The sequence below is a fragment of the Pituophis catenifer genome, unplaced genomic scaffold, assembly GCF_029215685.1.
Source record: "Pituophis catenifer annectens isolate HBS135680 unplaced genomic scaffold, rPitCat1.0.hap2 SCAF_14, whole genome shotgun sequence".
Taxonomy (NCBI): domain Eukaryota; kingdom Metazoa; phylum Chordata; class Lepidosauria; order Squamata; family Colubridae; genus Pituophis; species Pituophis catenifer.
Window position 1 is genome coordinate 12,287,191 of NW_027256894.1, and position 17,694 is coordinate 12,304,884.

General features: G+C 40.8%; 1 protein-coding gene across 2 annotated transcripts in view; it reads right to left on the bottom strand.

Annotated features, from left to right (window-relative positions):
• Positions 1–17,694, bottom strand: part of NTRK3 (neurotrophic receptor tyrosine kinase 3) — a 460,742-nt gene that overhangs the window by 59,661 nt on the left and 383,387 nt on the right. For both annotated transcript variants that reach the window (XM_070953879.1, XM_070953880.1), the window contains one exon: positions 8,994–9,124. In XM_070953879.1, the coding sequence (XP_070809980.1) occupies positions 8,994–9,124 (131 nt within the window). The remainder of the gene's footprint in view (positions 1–8,993; positions 9,125–17,694) is intronic.

The following is a 17,694-nucleotide window of genomic DNA, read 5'->3' on the forward strand; positions in this document are numbered from 1 at the left end:
ATCTTTTCTTTTTATGTATACTGAGAGCATATGTACCAAGACAAGTTCCTTGTGTGTCCAATCACACTTGGCCAATAAATAAATAATTCTAATTCTAAAAAACAAACAAACAAACTAATAACTTAAAAAGAAATAAGCTGACAACTTTTGCATGAAAACCTTGTCCCTGACCACAACATGATTCTGGCTGTCACAAGTGATTCCTTGGCTATTTTCTAGATTAGTTAGCTAAGGCAAAAACAAGAAAATACCTTGTTTTTAGCTAAGGCAGTAGTTAGCTAAGGCAAAAACAAGAAAATTATAAACCAAGCACCCGATGTAGTGAATTCTATATGACAAAAACTCATTGGCTAAAGAATGCATGTGCCTTTAATGTGTCACCAGGGCCTTCTTTGTTTCAGACAAGTTGTTCTTCTGTTTTGCTTTGCTAAGTGTCAAGGACAATGATTTCACATCCCAAGTTCTTTATTACTTAGAAGCATGTTGGGATGAATTAATATAGACAGCTATTGGCTCAGCAGAGGCACCAATGAAAGAATACCTTTGAGGAGTTCAATTAAGGAGTCCTAGGAAATTACATTTCCCAGAGAACCTGATCCCAAGATGATATTGGGATGTAAAATGTCCTGGCATCGAGTTTCTCCTCTGCCAGTCCAGATAAAGAGATCAAAGCAGTGAGGGAAATTGGCTTAGGAAAACGAGAATTCAAAGATCCCACAGATTTCAACAGTCCTTGGGCTGATGTGGGCTTTTGTCTTTGAGAAATAATGTAACGTGAATCCACCTTGCATTAAGAGTCATTCTGGAATACGCAGCCTGTAGGAGGCAAGCCACTTCCGTCCCCAACTGTAATCTTTCCCCCCCAAAGAGTTTGCAATCGGGCTGCCAAAATTGCATCATTTTGCTGCTTAAGCTTAGCAGCAAGGGAGAGACCAAAAATGAGATCTAGCGTCACATGCAACATGCAATAAGAAAGATGCAGTTTCTCCATCCCTGCTTTAAGCAAGGGAATGTTGCTTTGCCTTTTTAACGTGGTGCATGATTTCTTTGCACAGGTGACACACAATTTCCATGACATTTTGTTGTTGTTGTTAGTTGTGAAGTCATGTCCGACCCATCACAACCCCATGGACAACATTCCTCCAGGCCTTCCTGTCCTCTACCATCCTCTGGAGTCCATTTAAGCTCATGCCGACTGCTTCCATGCCTCCATCCAGCCACCTCATTCTCTGCCGTCTCCTTCTTCTTTTGCCCTCAATGGTTCCCAGCATTAGGCTCTTCTCCAGGGAGTCCTTCCTTCTCATTAGGTGGCCAAAGTATTTGAGTTTCCTCTTCAGGATCAAGAGCAGTCAGGGTTGATCTCCTCTAGGACTGACCGGTCGGATCGCCTTGCAGTCCAAGGGACTCGCAGGAGTCTTCTCCAGCACCAGAGTTCAAAGGCCTCAATTCTCAGCCTTTCTCATGGTCCAACATTCACAGCCATATATTGCAACTGCCATGGCATTTGGGATACATATATTTTCAGGTAATGTACTCAAGAAATTGTGAGGGAACACAAAATAACATTATCAGAGAATGACCCAAAGGTGCTTTTTTTAGGAGTCAACTGGACTTCCTTGTTTTTTTTTTTCTTCTGAAGACATTTTGCTTCTCATCCAAGAAGTTTCTTTAGCTCGGACAGGATAGTGAAAAATGGAAGGATTTATATTCCTTGCAGACAGCTGGTCCTTTGCATCCTTTTAGCAAGTTGTTGAAGCACTTGGAGGTTTATCTGGGTCACCTAAGTAGTGTTCCTGGTTCCCATAGCCTGCAATTTTTGAGACAACCATGACCTGGATGACTGAGAATCTCTACAGTATATCAGAGAATGCTGTTTTTCAATTGAATTGATTCTTGTATCTGTCAAGAGTGGGATCAGTTTTTTTTTTTCCTTTAAAAAAAATCAATAACTTGGAGCAAGTGTTAAGGAAGAAGTCGCTAAGATCCATCTTGGAGTCATTTGTTATGATATCTACTAGGAAATCTACTAGGGAAAATTGTTGGAATTTCTCTGGTTAGCTTTTTCACATTTATGCAGGGGTGGGTTCTAAATTTTTTTACTACCAGTTCTGCGGGCGTGGCTTATTTTATTGGAGTGGCTTGTGGGGGGTAATGTGACTGGATGGGCGTGGCCAACTTTTTTTTTTTTTTACTTTTAAAAGCATTTTTTCTACAACTTTAAGAGGTTGCAGAAAAAAATGCTTTTAGAAGCCTCTGACGATTAGGCAACTCTGCTGGAATCGCCAGAGACTTTTAAAGGCATTTTTCCCCCTACAACCTCTACAACCGAAGAGGTTGCAGAAAAAAATGCTTTTAGAAGCCTCTGATGATTAGGCAACTCTGCTGGGATCGCCAGAGGCTTTTAAAGGCATTTTTTTTCCTACAACCTCTTCGGCTGAAGAGGTTGTAGAAAAAATGCTTTTAAAAGTAAAAAAAAAAAAAAGCCTCTGATGAGGTAAGTGGGGTAAGCAAGTGGCGACTGGGATGGGGACCAGTTTGGGGGTGTGGCCAGCCAATGTTATTTGTAGTTCTCCAAACTACTACAAATTTTTACTACCGGTTCTTGCGAACCGGCGTGAACCAGGAGCAACCCACCACTGCATTTATGGGATTGTTGGTGATTTATGAGCTTGGTTGCTTTCTTGCAGATGCTTTATTACCCAGCTAGGTAACATTATCAGTGCACTGATGAAAGATCTGCAAGAAAACAATCAAGCTGAGAGAGCACCAACCACCACACAATTCAAGCTTGAACTACACATATTCTTTTCTATTTTTCATATCCAGAGTAGAATCAGATTCCTAATGAAATCTATTAGATGATATGCCTAATGAAACTAGTGCCTAAATGAAAGGTTGAGAAAAAATGGGGAGTTCTCGGGTCCATGCATTATAGAAACACAAACAATGCCAGCAATTATGAAGGAATTTCTCTGGATACCTGCTCTCAACTCATCACACCTGAAATTTTTCTTGACTTTCTTTCTTTGTTTTTCAATGGGGAAGTGGGGGTGGGGGGAGGGAGAGAGAGAGGGAGGGAGGGAGGGAGGGAGGGAGGAGAGAGAGAGAGAGAGAGAGAGAGAGAGAGAGAGAGAGAGAGAGAGAGAGCAGTAAATAACCTCAAAGGTAATAGCTTCCACTTATTTCTAGCCCAGTGAGAATCCAAATCTTATGACCTTAAAGGCAAAGACTCCATATCTCATTATTATGGCTCTTCCGAACAAGTGCAGCCTTTTATTTTGAAGAAACTGATTTTGCTGCCTTTATTCTGAAGATGGATGTGATCAAGGTAAAGGTTTTTCGTATGGGTGGGTGGGTGTAGATACTTGAAGAAAAAAAACTGCAGTAATAAAAACAAGGCATTCACTCTTCATAATTTCCAAAAAACCTTGTTTCCATTCTTTGTGCTTCATAATAATTTCCTGGGAGAATCAATCTCCCATTTGTATTGAAAGTGGCTTCTCAACCAAATTCTGGTTTGCTATGATTAGGTAATTTTGTCTAGTGCATGTATAGAATTGTTTCTGGGGCCAGTGTGCCTGGATTCGGTATATTTCCTCATGGGGGTTTTGAACTAAAGATGAGACAATTTGTTCTCGAAATTAGTTATGAATGCTAAAGTCAAAATTGAGACTCCAGACCTATTTTGTTATCCATAGGAAAGGCTTTTCAGATTTTATCACCCCTGTCCAATAAACTGGGAGTACATAATTATATTTATTTAGCATTTTTATTCTCCATAGAATATGCAGAACAGATGTCAGTCATTGAACCAGAGTGGGAGCTATTGAATATTAAATCAAAGGCATGTTGTTGTGGTTGTTTTATAACAAAATATCATCTGTACAGTTTAAGAGAGGATGAGGGGCAAGAAAAGTTGTCCTTGATTTCCTGTATTTCTATGTCTGGCATGCTCTTATTTAAATATGGAAAAAATTCGTTCACCTTGAGTTTTCATCTGCAATTTCAAATGGTATGTCTCCAACTGACTCAAACCTTTTAAATCATCAATGTCACAGATTCAGGAAGCTTAAAAGAATACCCTGTTCACTCACAACTCTTCTGATAAACTAAAGGAATCCAGCAGAGCTCAACACAAATTGGATACCTTCAGATTCCTGTGGCTTAGCTCACGGGCAGGCAATGAGAGGCATGTTTATACCAATGAATCTATGAGCTCCTCAAAAGCCACCTGCTAGGTTTCCATCTCCCCTTTATTTATTTATTTTTATTTTTATTTTTTTTAAAAAAGACCATTTGAATGCTACAAACAAAGCACCAGGTTCAAGTTTCATGATTGGCAAGACTTACTCTGAGTCCCCCATTGACCTTATGGTCAATGGCAGAGGTCCTCAAACTTGGCAGTTTTAAGACTTGTGGACTCCAACTTCGGAGTCAACTTCGATTGTACAGGGTCCCACTGTTCTTCTGCCTTGCTGCTGTCAGACTCTGGAGGCTGCACATAACTATCAGATGGCCTTGGCCTCCCTTCTGCCTCTGATGCAGAGCCCTCGTCCGAGCTTTCCCCAGCCCCCAGGACTGGCCCAAATTCCTCCCCAACCTCCTCACTGTCCGACTTTGCTGCCAACTCTGCTGGTCGCCAGCAGGCAACAACAGCTTCTGGAAACCTATAAAAGCATATTTCTTTCATAAAAGATATTCAAGGGCACTGATTATAATGCAAGGCTGAGCATTTTCTCTGAGTGGTTTATTGCTGAGTTGAGCTAAAATGTGGATCATCCACTTTAAATATATTGTGTTGGTATCTAGATTGCAATCATGTTGATGTTTTTGTTCTGTTGGGTCTATAAACATTTTAAGCATTTAAGGTCATATTCTTCAGGACATTTGTTATTGTTGGGTTTGACTATCTCTTTTAACTCCATCAAAAGATATTTCCATTGCTTTAAAGGGGGGTTCAGCTGCATATTTATTACAATATAATCTGCCACAGGGATTATTTTTGGGCTGAAAAAACAAAGAAGAAAATCAAGAACTATGGTAGTAATAATAGCAATAATGTTTGCTATCAAGATTTCATTAGAATGACCAATTAAGAGATGAAATTGTCTCTTTCATTCCTTTTTTTTAAAAAAACTCTACAGATATTTGCTATAGAAATACAGCTTGGAAGGAACTTCACAAAGTATTTTTAAGCTTGAGGTGGAGGATTTTTTCCAGTTCAGTCAATTTATTTATTGGCTCTTAAAAAAACTTGATCCATTGTGGAGGGATCCAAAAGAAAATTCAGTTACATCTAAGTGTCATCCTTTCTCAAAATTTATCATGCCGTGCTAAGAAACTGCTCTTAAAAGTTGGTTTTCTTCTTCCAAAATAGAAAATACGTTTTTTTTTTTTTTAAAAAAAAACAGATTTCATATCTTACATTTTACCACCATCTCTTCAAGGCATCACATAATTTCATTTCATTTCATTTTTTTTTTATCAGTGAAGAAGCTGACCAAAAATATTTAGATAGATGACTGTATGCTGTACCGACTGAAAAAACATCTGTCTTCATCCTAGGCTCTTGATTATTTTTAGCTCTCTACTATCTTCCTGATGTTAACATGAAGCCCTGAGAGCAACAGAACTCTTTTATTTTGCCAATCTGCTTTATTTTCACCCCATCCAAACAAACAGATATATTTTCTACTACTAGAGATAGATTAAAACCATTGACTTTTTTTAAAAAAAAACTTAGGATCAAGGGACCTGGGAGGTCTTCTAGTCCAACCCCCTGCTCAAGCAGGAGACCCTATACCAGTGATGGCTAACCTTTTTGCCATCGCGAGCCAGGAGGGGGGCAGGGGAGGTTTGCGTGCACACGTGTCCACACCCATAATTCTATGAGCCCTACCTCGTGCATGCGTGTGCAACCCCCCTTTCCCCCCACTCCTGGCACACGATGGCCCGGTAGGCCCATTTTTCTTTCTCTCTTGGCTCCAGATCCTCTCTATGCATCTGGGGAGGGCAAAAACAGCCTTCCCCACCCCCTCGGAGGCCCTCCGGAGGCCTGAAATGGTCCATTTCCCAACTTCCAGGAGTCCCTGGAGGCTGGGGACAGCAAAAAGCATCACTTCCTGTCCAGCCGAAGTTGGGCAATGGGTCATTTCGGGCCTCCGATGGGGTGGGGAAAGCTGTTTTCGCCCTCCCCAGATGCATAGAGAGGATCTGGAGCCAGGTGAGAAAGAAAAACGGGCCTTCCCCCCACCCCAGGCCCTCCAGAGGCAGGAAACAGCCTGTTTCCCTACTTCTGGTGGGCCCAGAAGGTCCAAAAATCAGCAGGCTGGCATGTGCATATGCGCTGGAGCTGAACTCGCGTGTGCCAAAGGTTCGCCATCGTGGCCCTATACCATTTCAGATAGATGGCTGTCCAGTCTTTTCTTTAAAACTTCCAGTGCTGAAGCTCCTAGAACTTTAGAAGGCAAGCTGTTCCACTGGTGAATTGTCCTCCTGTTAGGAAGTTTCTCCTTAATTCAAAGTCACTTCTCTCTTGGTTAGTTTCCATTGTTTCTTGCCTTACCTTCTGGTGCTTTGGAAAATAAGTTGACCCTCTCTTCTTTGTGGCAGCCCCTCAAATACTGCTATCATGTCACCCCTGGTCCTTCTTTTCACTAGACTAGCCATACCTAATTCCTGCAACTGTTCTTCATGTGATTTTTTTTCTCCGGTCCCTTAATCATCTTAGCTGTTCTTCTTTCTTCTTGGGAGGAGAAAATCTCCCAAGTCATTTGATGAAAATATTTGCTTTGTTTGAAATCATGCTAATGTGGAATTGTTATCCAATTCATTGCCTCTAACTCAACTCTACCCCACAAGGGATTATGGGGTAGTTAAAAGATGACGATGATGATGACTAAGCTATAAAGTAGTTGATTTGATTTTGACTTGGTGTGACATCATTGAAGACACGACTCTCATCCAACATTTTTGGAGCCATGCAAACTGTTCATATTCATGCCTCTGACATGCAGTGCTAAATCAGCAATTATTTGAATGAGGGTTGAAATAAATATGTTGAAGTTCAATTGAGTTTAAGACCCCAATTTTGTCTTAAGAAGATTTTCTATCCTGCCATATCTAATTACTTCATTATATCATGGCCATACCCTCTGCTAAACTGGAAGACTGTGTTTTTAAAGTTCATCCTATTTGCAAAATCAGTGATTACCCTGTATCAAGGTTTGATGTCCTAGGCTATTATGACTTGTTTAACAATCCATTATTAAATAAAAACATGGCTTAGATAGATTGATGTAGGGAGCTAGCAATTGTGAGATCGAAAAAATCCCAAGTGTCTTGGGTAATTCATTCTCCCCAATGAATTAAGTTGGTTTGGCTGATGGTCTGGGCTGAACCTTATTGTTTTATTCAATGCCATGAAAACTGATGAGTGATAGATGACATGGAATTAGATGAAACAGAGCTGGGTACCAGTGGCCATTGAGAAATTTCTGTTGAATTTGTCGGCTAAGAAATTGGGTGGGTGATTACTCCCTTTTCCTTTGTAGGAGGTTAGCACCCACCCCTCTCCTAGAAAAATGAAATATTCTAGGAAATATTAAAAAGGCAGAATATTAGACCGCCCTGGATGAGAAAAGGAGAAACATGCTCTTGGAAAGGAGCCCTCACCTTTGTTAATAGCCCCAGAAAGACAAAAGACATCTTATCTGCAACACAAAAGACCTCCGGCTCCAGGGTGATGGGATGAAGACATGGCCCTTGGGACATGATAGGATTAGCCCTCTACCCATCTCACCACATGGCACCTAGGAAGATTACATCACCCAGCAAGGTTAATCAAGCTTGGGACTGCGGACAGCCTACAGAGTTGCCCCTGACAACCAATCAGAATACAAGCTCAAATTCAAAGCCCAAAAGAGGACATAAAACCTCAGCCTCTCTCAGCATCTCTCAGCATCTCAGCTCTTTTTCTGCTCAGGAACTCAAGCCATGTGATCCTGTTCATCAATAAACCTTCTTTCCAAGCAACTTCCACAAATCCAGTGTCTTTTTCCCCACTTGGAACTGAACCCAGAAGGTATTTCTTCCAACACCTTCTCCAGGGGAAAGAGTAATTATCCAACCGTTTATCAAGGAAAGTACTTTCCCCCAGTAGTAACGGTAGCATTACCCCTGAAAAACCCAAGGAACAATTTCCTTCTTATGTTCCTAATAGAATATTTGAAGTTAAGAAGCTACCAAGAAAATGAGAAAAAAAAAATATAAAGTGAAATGCAAGACCCAGGTACACATCATTCAGGTCACAACATTCCATTCCACTCATTTCCCTGAAATCCTCTTGTTTTCGAAAAGCAAATTCCTTTTATCAACTTGAATGAGAAATGCTAGGAATAAATACAGAGCTCCTCCACCTAGCACCACCAAGTGGTCTACCCTTGTCAGAAAAGTAGCACAAACACAAAATTATCTGCTACAATGTCCTTCCTGTCAATGACTACTTCAGCTTCAACCGCAACAATACAAGAGCATACAATAGATACAAACTTAAGGTAAACCTCTCCAAACTCGATTGCAGAAAATATGACTTCAGCAACAGAGTGGTCAATGCCTGGAATGCACTAACTGACTCTGGTTTCTTCCCCAAACCCCAAACCCCAAACCCCAAACCCCGAAAGCTTTAACCTTAGACTGTCTACTGTTGACCTCACTCCATTCCTAAGAGGTCTGTAAGGTGCATAAGAGCACCAGCGTGCCTACCGTCCCTGTCCTACTGTCCCCATTTATTCGTACCGATTTCCTGTGTTCATATACATGTATACCTGTTATCTCGTACATGTTTGACAGACTAAATAAAATAAATAAATAAATAAATAAAATTCTATAGTGGCTGATGTTGCTTGTTTACTTTCAAAGGCAACCGTAGCAAGAACTTCGTGTGAGATGCTGTATTTGGCAGCCAAGCGTAGATGTTTGCCCTCATGTTTTACCTTCACAGCTACTAGCATCTTGTCCTTGGTGGGACTGAGGTTGTAGCACTCAGCCAGGAACACCTTCCCAAAAGCACCTTCACCCAGTTCTCTTTTAAGGATGATGTCTCTCCTCTTAATATGCTGGACATCTGCAAAAGGACAAAGAGCAGGAGAGGAGGAAAGCATGAATTAATGTTGACACAAACAACCATTGGCAGTTTTTTTTCTTTATTCACCCTATTTGTACCCTATGACTATCATTAAGTGTTGTACCTTATGATTCTTGATGAATGTATCTTGTCTTTTTATGTACACGGTGAGCATATGCACCAAAGACAAATCCCTTGTGTGTCCAATCACACTTGGCCAATAAAGAATTCTGTTCTGTTCTGTTCTGCTCTGCTCTGCTCTGCTCTGCTCTGCTCTGCTCTGCTCTGCTCTGCTCTGCTCTGCTCTGCTCTGCTCTGCTCTGCTCTAGTCTAGTCTAGTCTAGTCTAGTCTAGTCTAGTCTAGTCTTATTCCTATTCTATTCCTATTCCTATTCCATTCCATTCTAATTATTATTGTATCCTATCCTATCCTATCCTATCCTATCCTATCCTATCCTATCCTATCCTATCCTATCCTATCCTATCCTAGAACAGGTTCCCAATTTCCAAAAATGTGAGTTTATGGAGATTCTCAGTCACCCAGGTCATGGTTGGCCCAAAGGAGCTTCTTCCAGAAGACAACTGGACTTTGTTTTTCCCTTGAAGACATTTCACTTCTCATCCAAGAAGCTTCTTCAGTCCAGTTGCGTTTTGAAAAAGCACCTTTGGGGACAAAATGTGAGTTGTTCACCCATTTAAAAAAATCCATAATCCTTGAGAAGGCAGCGGGAGTTTTCACCTTCACATTTCACCTTGTTAAGACATGCTCTCTGCCTTCAGAAATTTTGCAAGGTATCTCTTTGCTCAAAGAGAAGGTGGGTGGGCACCTTGTCTCATGTTTTTTTTCCACCATTTAACTGATGGTTCTCTTTCCAAAATTCTCTCCTCCCTCCCCCCCCCCATTTATTTAGTTTTGCAGCAGACAATTATGCTTCAGACAAACCTAGAATATGAATTTGCTTATATATAATATTTATCTACATTACTGTTGCATTTTAAAAAAAACATGTATGCACTGAAACAAATCAGTATTTTTGGGGGGTGGGGGAGGAGATGGATGTCAACTTGCAAAGCTTTCAAGTTGCCATGAGCAGGAGGGAGGGAGAACTGAAGTGAATTCCATACATTCTTCCTGACCGCAATCAGAAGGAGGGTGTTAGGTTTCACAGCCAGCCAAAGTGGTTAATTGGAGAATGTGATTTATGACATGGCCAGAAAGGAGGGGAGAGACAGGGTCATAGGGGAACATAAATCTACGTGGGATCAGTCCTAACTGCATCCGAGTATTTCCGGAATGGTGCTCCTAATAAATGAATATATTTCCTTTGAAGTTTGGATCATGGCTCATGAATTAATTAGGGCATCTTTCGGAAACTTGACAATGGAATTACATTTTAGGTCAAACATATTTGGGACCTATATTCCAAGGATAATGGCAACACAACATTTCCCTGGTTCACAATAGTTCCATCATGCAGGAATTAACATTCTGGGGGTAAAGAAACTCAAGCAATTCAGATAATAATTTCCTTATTGCAATTGCCACCACCATGAAGGCAGATGGAAAAAAGCTGGGAGACTGTGAAATGCAATTTCATAGGGGGGGGGGAGGTGTTACAATCTCACTACCTCCCTGACATTTCATTGACCATGCAACGGAATCTATCTACATTTGGGAAATGAGCTTGTCGGAATGGAAACTATTTTCAAACTATTTCCATTCCGATATGAGAAAATAGCTAAATCTATACCGAACATAATTTCCAAACAGGAATATACCTATTACTGCCTAAGAGACATACAACTACCGTGGACTGTTAATGAAAGCACAACGAAGGGAAAATATCTGGAATGGAAGCAATTCAAAAGAGTGGGGGCTTTTTTTTAAACAAATGAAGGCAAATATATGTGTCCCAGGAAAATGTTGCAAGAGCCAATCTGGGTTGGCCAACCAGGACCAAAGGTTGAGGCTTCTGAGCTTTCCGACTCATGCTGGAGCCCATCCTCAGGGAACTCCTCTCTAGCAGAATGTAGGCTATTCTGTGTATGGTATCATATGGTGCCTGGTTGTGTGTGGCTTTTTACTTATTGATTGGGATGTAAAGGTAAAGGTAAAGGTTCCCCTCGCACATGTGTGCTAATCGTTCCCAACTCTAGGGGGCGGTGCTCATCTCCATTTCAAAGCCGAAGAGCCAGCGCTCTCCGAAGACACCTCCGTGGTCATGTGGCCAGCATGACTCAACACCAAAGGTGCACGGAACTCTGTTACCTTCCCACCATAAGGTGATCCCTATTTTTCTACTTGCATTTTTTATGTGCTTTTGAACTGCTAGGTTGGCAGAAGCTGGGACAAGTAATGGGAGCTCACCTCGTTACATGGCACTAGGGATTCGAACCGCTGAACTGCCGACCTTTCATTCGACAAGCTCAGCACCTTAGCCACAGTGTCCCTTTTGATTGGGATGTTAATGGATAGCTATTCAGTCATTGGTTGTTGTTTCTTTGTGCTACTAAGTCCTTGGCTCCTAAGTACCCGATAAGCTGTGTTTATTTAAGGTGTTTCTTCCCCCCAAAATTAAGTTAATAACATCCATTGAACACTGAGAGGGTTAAAATTGGTTTGGGAATCACTTTAGATTCAGTCCTTTTGTTAAAAAAAACACATTGGGGCAGCGGATAACAAAAGACTCAATAAAGAAATCTTATCAACATGCTTTTATGTATGAATTGCATATCACATTATACACTGTTTCCCACCCCTGAAATTTCAGTCATTTTCAGCATTGATACAAATAATTGTTGCAGCCAATCTAATTAACATCACTTTTCGCATTTCCCTCTCACTAGATAATAAAATACACATTTACTAAATAGTTGCCACTTCATTTGAAAAGCTCCCTTTCAGGTTAAATAGGTATAGCCTTAACCAATTGACATATCTTCTTTAAGTAAACTCCACTGAATTAAATAAGATTTAGTCCTTGATATAGCATCGTCTCCTTATTGTATACAGCTTGCTAGACTAATAATTTTAAGAAATTTTGCCCACAAAACATAATTCTTTTTTTTTTTAAAGATACTTTGATGTTTAGCTGATTATCGTTTCAAAATCACTTTGGAAGGAAATCATTCTGTTTGGCAGATATACCTTGTAAGGTGAGGCTAACAATGTTACATTTTTATAAAAATAAATATGCAAAATGTTGGTTTTTTAGTTTTAGTTAAAGGAAACACACGCACACACACATAATCACACACAAATGGATTATTCATGTATGGTTGCTTCTTTTGAGAAATTGGCTGATTTTGTCTTAATTACAAGCTATGACAAATAACGTCCCTAGGTAAAGAAAAGAAAACAGAACAAGAAAAGGTCAGCTTCCTAGAAATGCCCAGAAAAACTATATTCAGAAAATAAAAACAAAACACCAATTGAATGAAAATGAATAAAGCTTTTCATTTGAGGGGGAAAAATATGCATATACACAAAAACAGGGTGATCTATTTATCCATCCATCCATCCATCCACCCATCCATCCATCCATCCATCTCAAAGCGTTGGAAATACAAAGCATTTAAATGGCTCTTAAACAATTAAGCCTGCTAATTAGAAGATTATGGGCTGGCATAAAAGCTTCCAAGTCTAGACATCTTCGCTTGTTTGAGAAGAGTGATGTTCCCAGATTGCATAAACAACGGTTCTCAGAAGAAATCCTTCTTCAGAGAATTCCCACTGCTGACCATTTCATTCGTAATGAAAGGTCCCTAATAACGATATTATTAATAATATTTAGCAATTAAGTGGCAGCTAGTATTAAGCCTGTTTGAAATCATTTTAGATAACTTGTGTTTCACTACTGATTTCGGAGCAGGATATTCAGCAAGTTGTCCAGACTTTTTCACACATCTATATTCTGTTCACTGTTGCACTGATCTTTAGGAGAAACCAGGGGTGAAATCCAGCAGGTTCTAACAGGTTCTGGAGAACCGGTAGTGGAAATTTTGAGTAGTTCAGAGAACCGGCAAATACCACCTCTGGCTGGCCCCAGAGTGGGATGGGAATGGAGATTTTGCAATATCCTTCCCCTGGCGTGGGGAGGGAATGGAGATTTTGCAGTATCCTTCCCCTGGAGTGGGGTGGGAATGGAGATTTTGCAATATCCTTCCCCTGCCATGCCCACCAAGCCACGCCCACAGACCCGGTAGGGAAAAAATTTGGATTTCACCCCTGGGAGAAATTGTCCCATATTACCACCTCTTACAACACAGTATCAACAGTAGAGACCTTCAAATTTCTAGGTTCTATCATATCTCAAGACCTAAAATGGACACCTATCATCAAAAACATCACCAAAAAAGCACAACAAAGAATGTTCTTTCTGTGCCAACTCAGGAAGCTCAAACTGTCCAAGGAGCTGCTGATCCAGTTTTACAAAGGAATTATTGAGTCAGTCATCTGCACCTCCATACTGTCTGGTTTGGTTCTGCAACCCAACAAGACAGAGACAGACTTCAGAGGATAATTAGAAATGCAGAAAAAAACAATTACTACCAACTGCCTTCCATTGAGAACCTGTATACTGCACAAGTCAAAAAGAGGGCTGTGAAAATATTTACAGACCCCTCGCATCCTGGACATAAATTGTTTCTACTCCTAACCTCAAAACGACGCTATAGAGCACTGAACACAAAAACAACTAGACACAAGAACAGTTTTTTTCCTGTCGCCATCACCCTGCTAAACATATAATTCCCTCAACACTGTCAAGCTATTCACTAAGGCTGCATTACTATTACTATTAGTCTTCTCATCATTCCTATCACCCATCTCCTCCCACTTATGACTGCATGACTGTAACTTTGTTGCTTGTATCCTTACAATTTATATTGATTGTTTGCTAGTATGATTTGATTGCTTCTTTGTACCCTATGACTATCACTAAGTGTTGTACCTTATGATTCTTGACAAATGTATCTTTTCTTTTTATGTACACAGAGAGCATATGCACCAAAGACAAATTCATTGTGTGTCCAATCACACTTGGCCAATAAAGAATTCTATTCTATTCTATTCTATTCTATTCTATTCTATTCTATTCTATTCTATTCTATTCTATTCTATTCTATTCTATTCTATTCTATCAGGGTTTGTAGTTTTTAGGTTGGCTATTTTTCTTCATGCTTATCCATGATTAACTGAACCACACATTGCTTTAATTTTCTGAGTTTGCATAACATGTTAGGCTAAAACCTGATTGCCTTGTTCTGCACTGGGTCGTGAAAACATGGTCAGTATGTGAGAATTCCTTTCCTACAATGGAGATCAAATGAAGAAGCATAACATTGGGGGGGGGGGCATCGTATTCCACATATACAATTGCCCAGAGCAGCAGTAACTTTCCTAAATTAATTCTTTTTATTTATTTTTTATTTATTGATGCCCTCGAATCAGGGTTGACTCCTGGCAATTGACTGAATTTGTCCCTGCTGTTTTCTTGGCAGAATTTTCAATAGTAGTTCGTCCTACGGCTCAGAGAAAATGACTGTTCCATGGTGTCCCAAGGTCATCTAGCTAACTTCATGCCCAAGGTTGGATTAGAACTCATGGTCTCCCCATTTCTAGCCTGGTGCCTGAAACACTATACACCCTCCCAGCTCTCTACACTTCTTTTATATGCATGCGTGTGTGTGTTTCCCCCAAAATAAGACCCTGTCCTATATTTTTTGAACCCCAAGATAAGCACTTGGCCTTATTTTTGGGGAGGTCTTATTATTTTGGGGCGCATGGAGCAAGACGGGGCTCCTCTTGCCATCTTACCTGATTTCCAGCTCTGTCTCCCTAACCCTAACCAGAGGAAATGGCGGGGACTGGCTGTGCATGTGCGTAAATATTTTTTGGGGGGGGTATTTTGGGGAAGGGCTTATTTGAGCGCATGCGCTCAAAAGCCCGATTGGGCTTATTATCCGGGGAGGTCATATTTTTGGGGAAACAGGGTATATGCAGTTGAGGCAGCAAAAGAAGGACAGGTATTTTGGCTAAATTGTTCACTTTATGCCAACAAATACTGGTCATACAAATATCAGCAGAGTTTCAAAGCTCCAGAAATTATAGATGGAGAAATATTCAAAGAAATCGTTCTGCATGTCAAATGAACAGGAATCCAAGCCCTCCGCCACCCCCCAACAGGGAGATGGGAATCAGAGATGAAAATCAAATGCCATTATTCTAACTTGCGTCATTTCGCTACAAGTTCTTTTTCCCTCTGTTTGTGAATAATAAGTCTGCCACTGAAGAGGCTAAGTTTTAAGGTCACTAGAGAGGCTGATCTGCATAAACCTTTTATAGCCTTTTGGTACGTGCAGAAAAGCCCCCCGATAAAAAGCGACTGGTTGTTACTCCAAAATGATTTCAGGTATCTTGTGCCAACTTTTGTTTGGCTCTATCAGATCACAGTCGGCCTTTCTAACAAGGTATCTGCCAACTGCCCTCTCTGCCTATACCTTCTGTACTCCACAACTCCTCTACAGATCAGGAATAAAAACTGGTAACAGCCAACAAGCCTACCCCTGAAATAATTCTGGACAACAGGTAACAAACCACAGCCAATGAAAGGGGGCAAAACATCACTGCAGAGCAGGGGTGAAATGTTCCCGGTTCGGACCACATCGCCCGATCCGGTAGTGATGGAGGCGGGTGGTTCGGAGAACCGGTAGCAAAATTCCCTGCCCCCACCCCCATGCCCAGCTGAGCCGCACGATCATCAGAGGCTTTTTTTCTTTTAAATGCCTCTGACGATCCAAGCTGAGTTGCCTGATTGGCAGAGGCTTTTTTAAAAGAAACTCAGGCAACTCAGCTTGAATCGTCAGAGGCATTTAAAAGAAAAAAAGCCTCTGATGATCAGGCAACTCAGCTTGGATCGTCAGAGGCATTTAGGCCTCTGACGATCCAAGCTGAGTTGCCTGATCGTCAAGCTGAGTTTGACGATCCAAGCTGATGATCCAAGCTGACGATCCAAGACGATGCCTGATGATCGAAGCTGAGTTGCCTGATCGGCAGAGGTATTTAAAAGAAAAAAAAAGCCTCTGACGATCAGGCAACTCAGCTGGGATCATCAGAGCCTTTAGAAAGCGTTTTTTACAACCTCTTCACCGAAGAGGTTGTAGAAAAAATGGTTTCAAAAGTTAAAAAAAAATTGGCCATGCCCACCCAGTCACATTACCCCCCCACCACCAAGCCACGCCCACAGAACCGGTAGTAACAAATTTTAGATTTCACCAGAGGTAAACTGCAGAGGTAACCCAGTAGCTACGCAGTTGGAATGGCAATAAAATCCGTATATTGTCTGGGGGTCAAAAACATCTTCCTAACAGTAAAAAAAAAGAAATTTAATTTTACAGTTAATTGTTGAAGAAGATGAGTTCCACCTGGCTAGGTTTGCTTCAGGTGAAGACTACACAACTTTGTAGTATTGTAGAGTTGTATGCCTACGTTAGACCAAGGGTCGGGTTTACTGACCTTAATGGAGATTTCCATTCCATAATTCCACTCTGCCTCTGGAATGAACTGGAATCATTTGAAAAAATGAAGATTTCTTCTCTACTCTTGAGAGAATAACAACAAGTCAAAAATACATCCCTGGGGGATCCTTGTTAAGATACGTTCTGCCAGGGAAGGACTTCACTGGGTCCCCCATGTTTCTCAATTTCTTACGGGGGCATCACATACAACATCAAATATCATATTAGTGTCCCGCGTTACATGCTGTTACTTCTTAAAATCAACCACAATTGTTTGCAATCTATCCAGTGGTGGGTGCTAACTGGTAGTAGCGACAGCAGGAAGCTCCATCTACCCACCCAGACGTCATCAAATATCCTCTGTGCATGCACAGAAGCTTCTGCGCATGAGCAGAGTGGCACGTGCGCGAGGGAACCGGTAGCAAAGGTATGTGAAACCCAACACTGAATCTATCCCCTGTGTCACAGCAAAGTGTAAATGTTGGATGGTGTCCCATGTGACATACCACAAATGACCTCTTGTTTGCAACAGAGGAGGTCAAGGCTAACGTCCAGGATGCTACACTGATTTATTTATTTATTTATTTATTTATTTATTTATTTATTTATTTATTTATTTATTTATTTATTTATTTATTTTTAATTTGATTTATATGCCGCCCTTCTCCAGAGACTCAGGGCGGCTTACAATGCATTAAGCAATAGCCTTCATTCTTTTGTATATTTTATACAAAGTCAGCTTATTGCCCCCACAACTGGGTCCTCATTTCATCTACCTTAGAAAGGATGGAAGGCTGAGTCAACCTTGAGCCTTGGAGAGATTCGAACCAGCAGAAATTGCAGGCAGCTGTGTTAATAACAGGGTGTGTAGACCATTGTACTATCAAGGCTCTTGTTTTGTTGGATGAACCACAGATATTGAATAAGTTTCCTGGAATTACATGGCTTCTCTTTTTCATTCCCTCTGACAGGACATTGCTATTTTTACTTGCAGTTATGTGCAAGTATGGTGGTTCAGAACAGGGGTGAAACGTAAAATTTGTTACTACAGG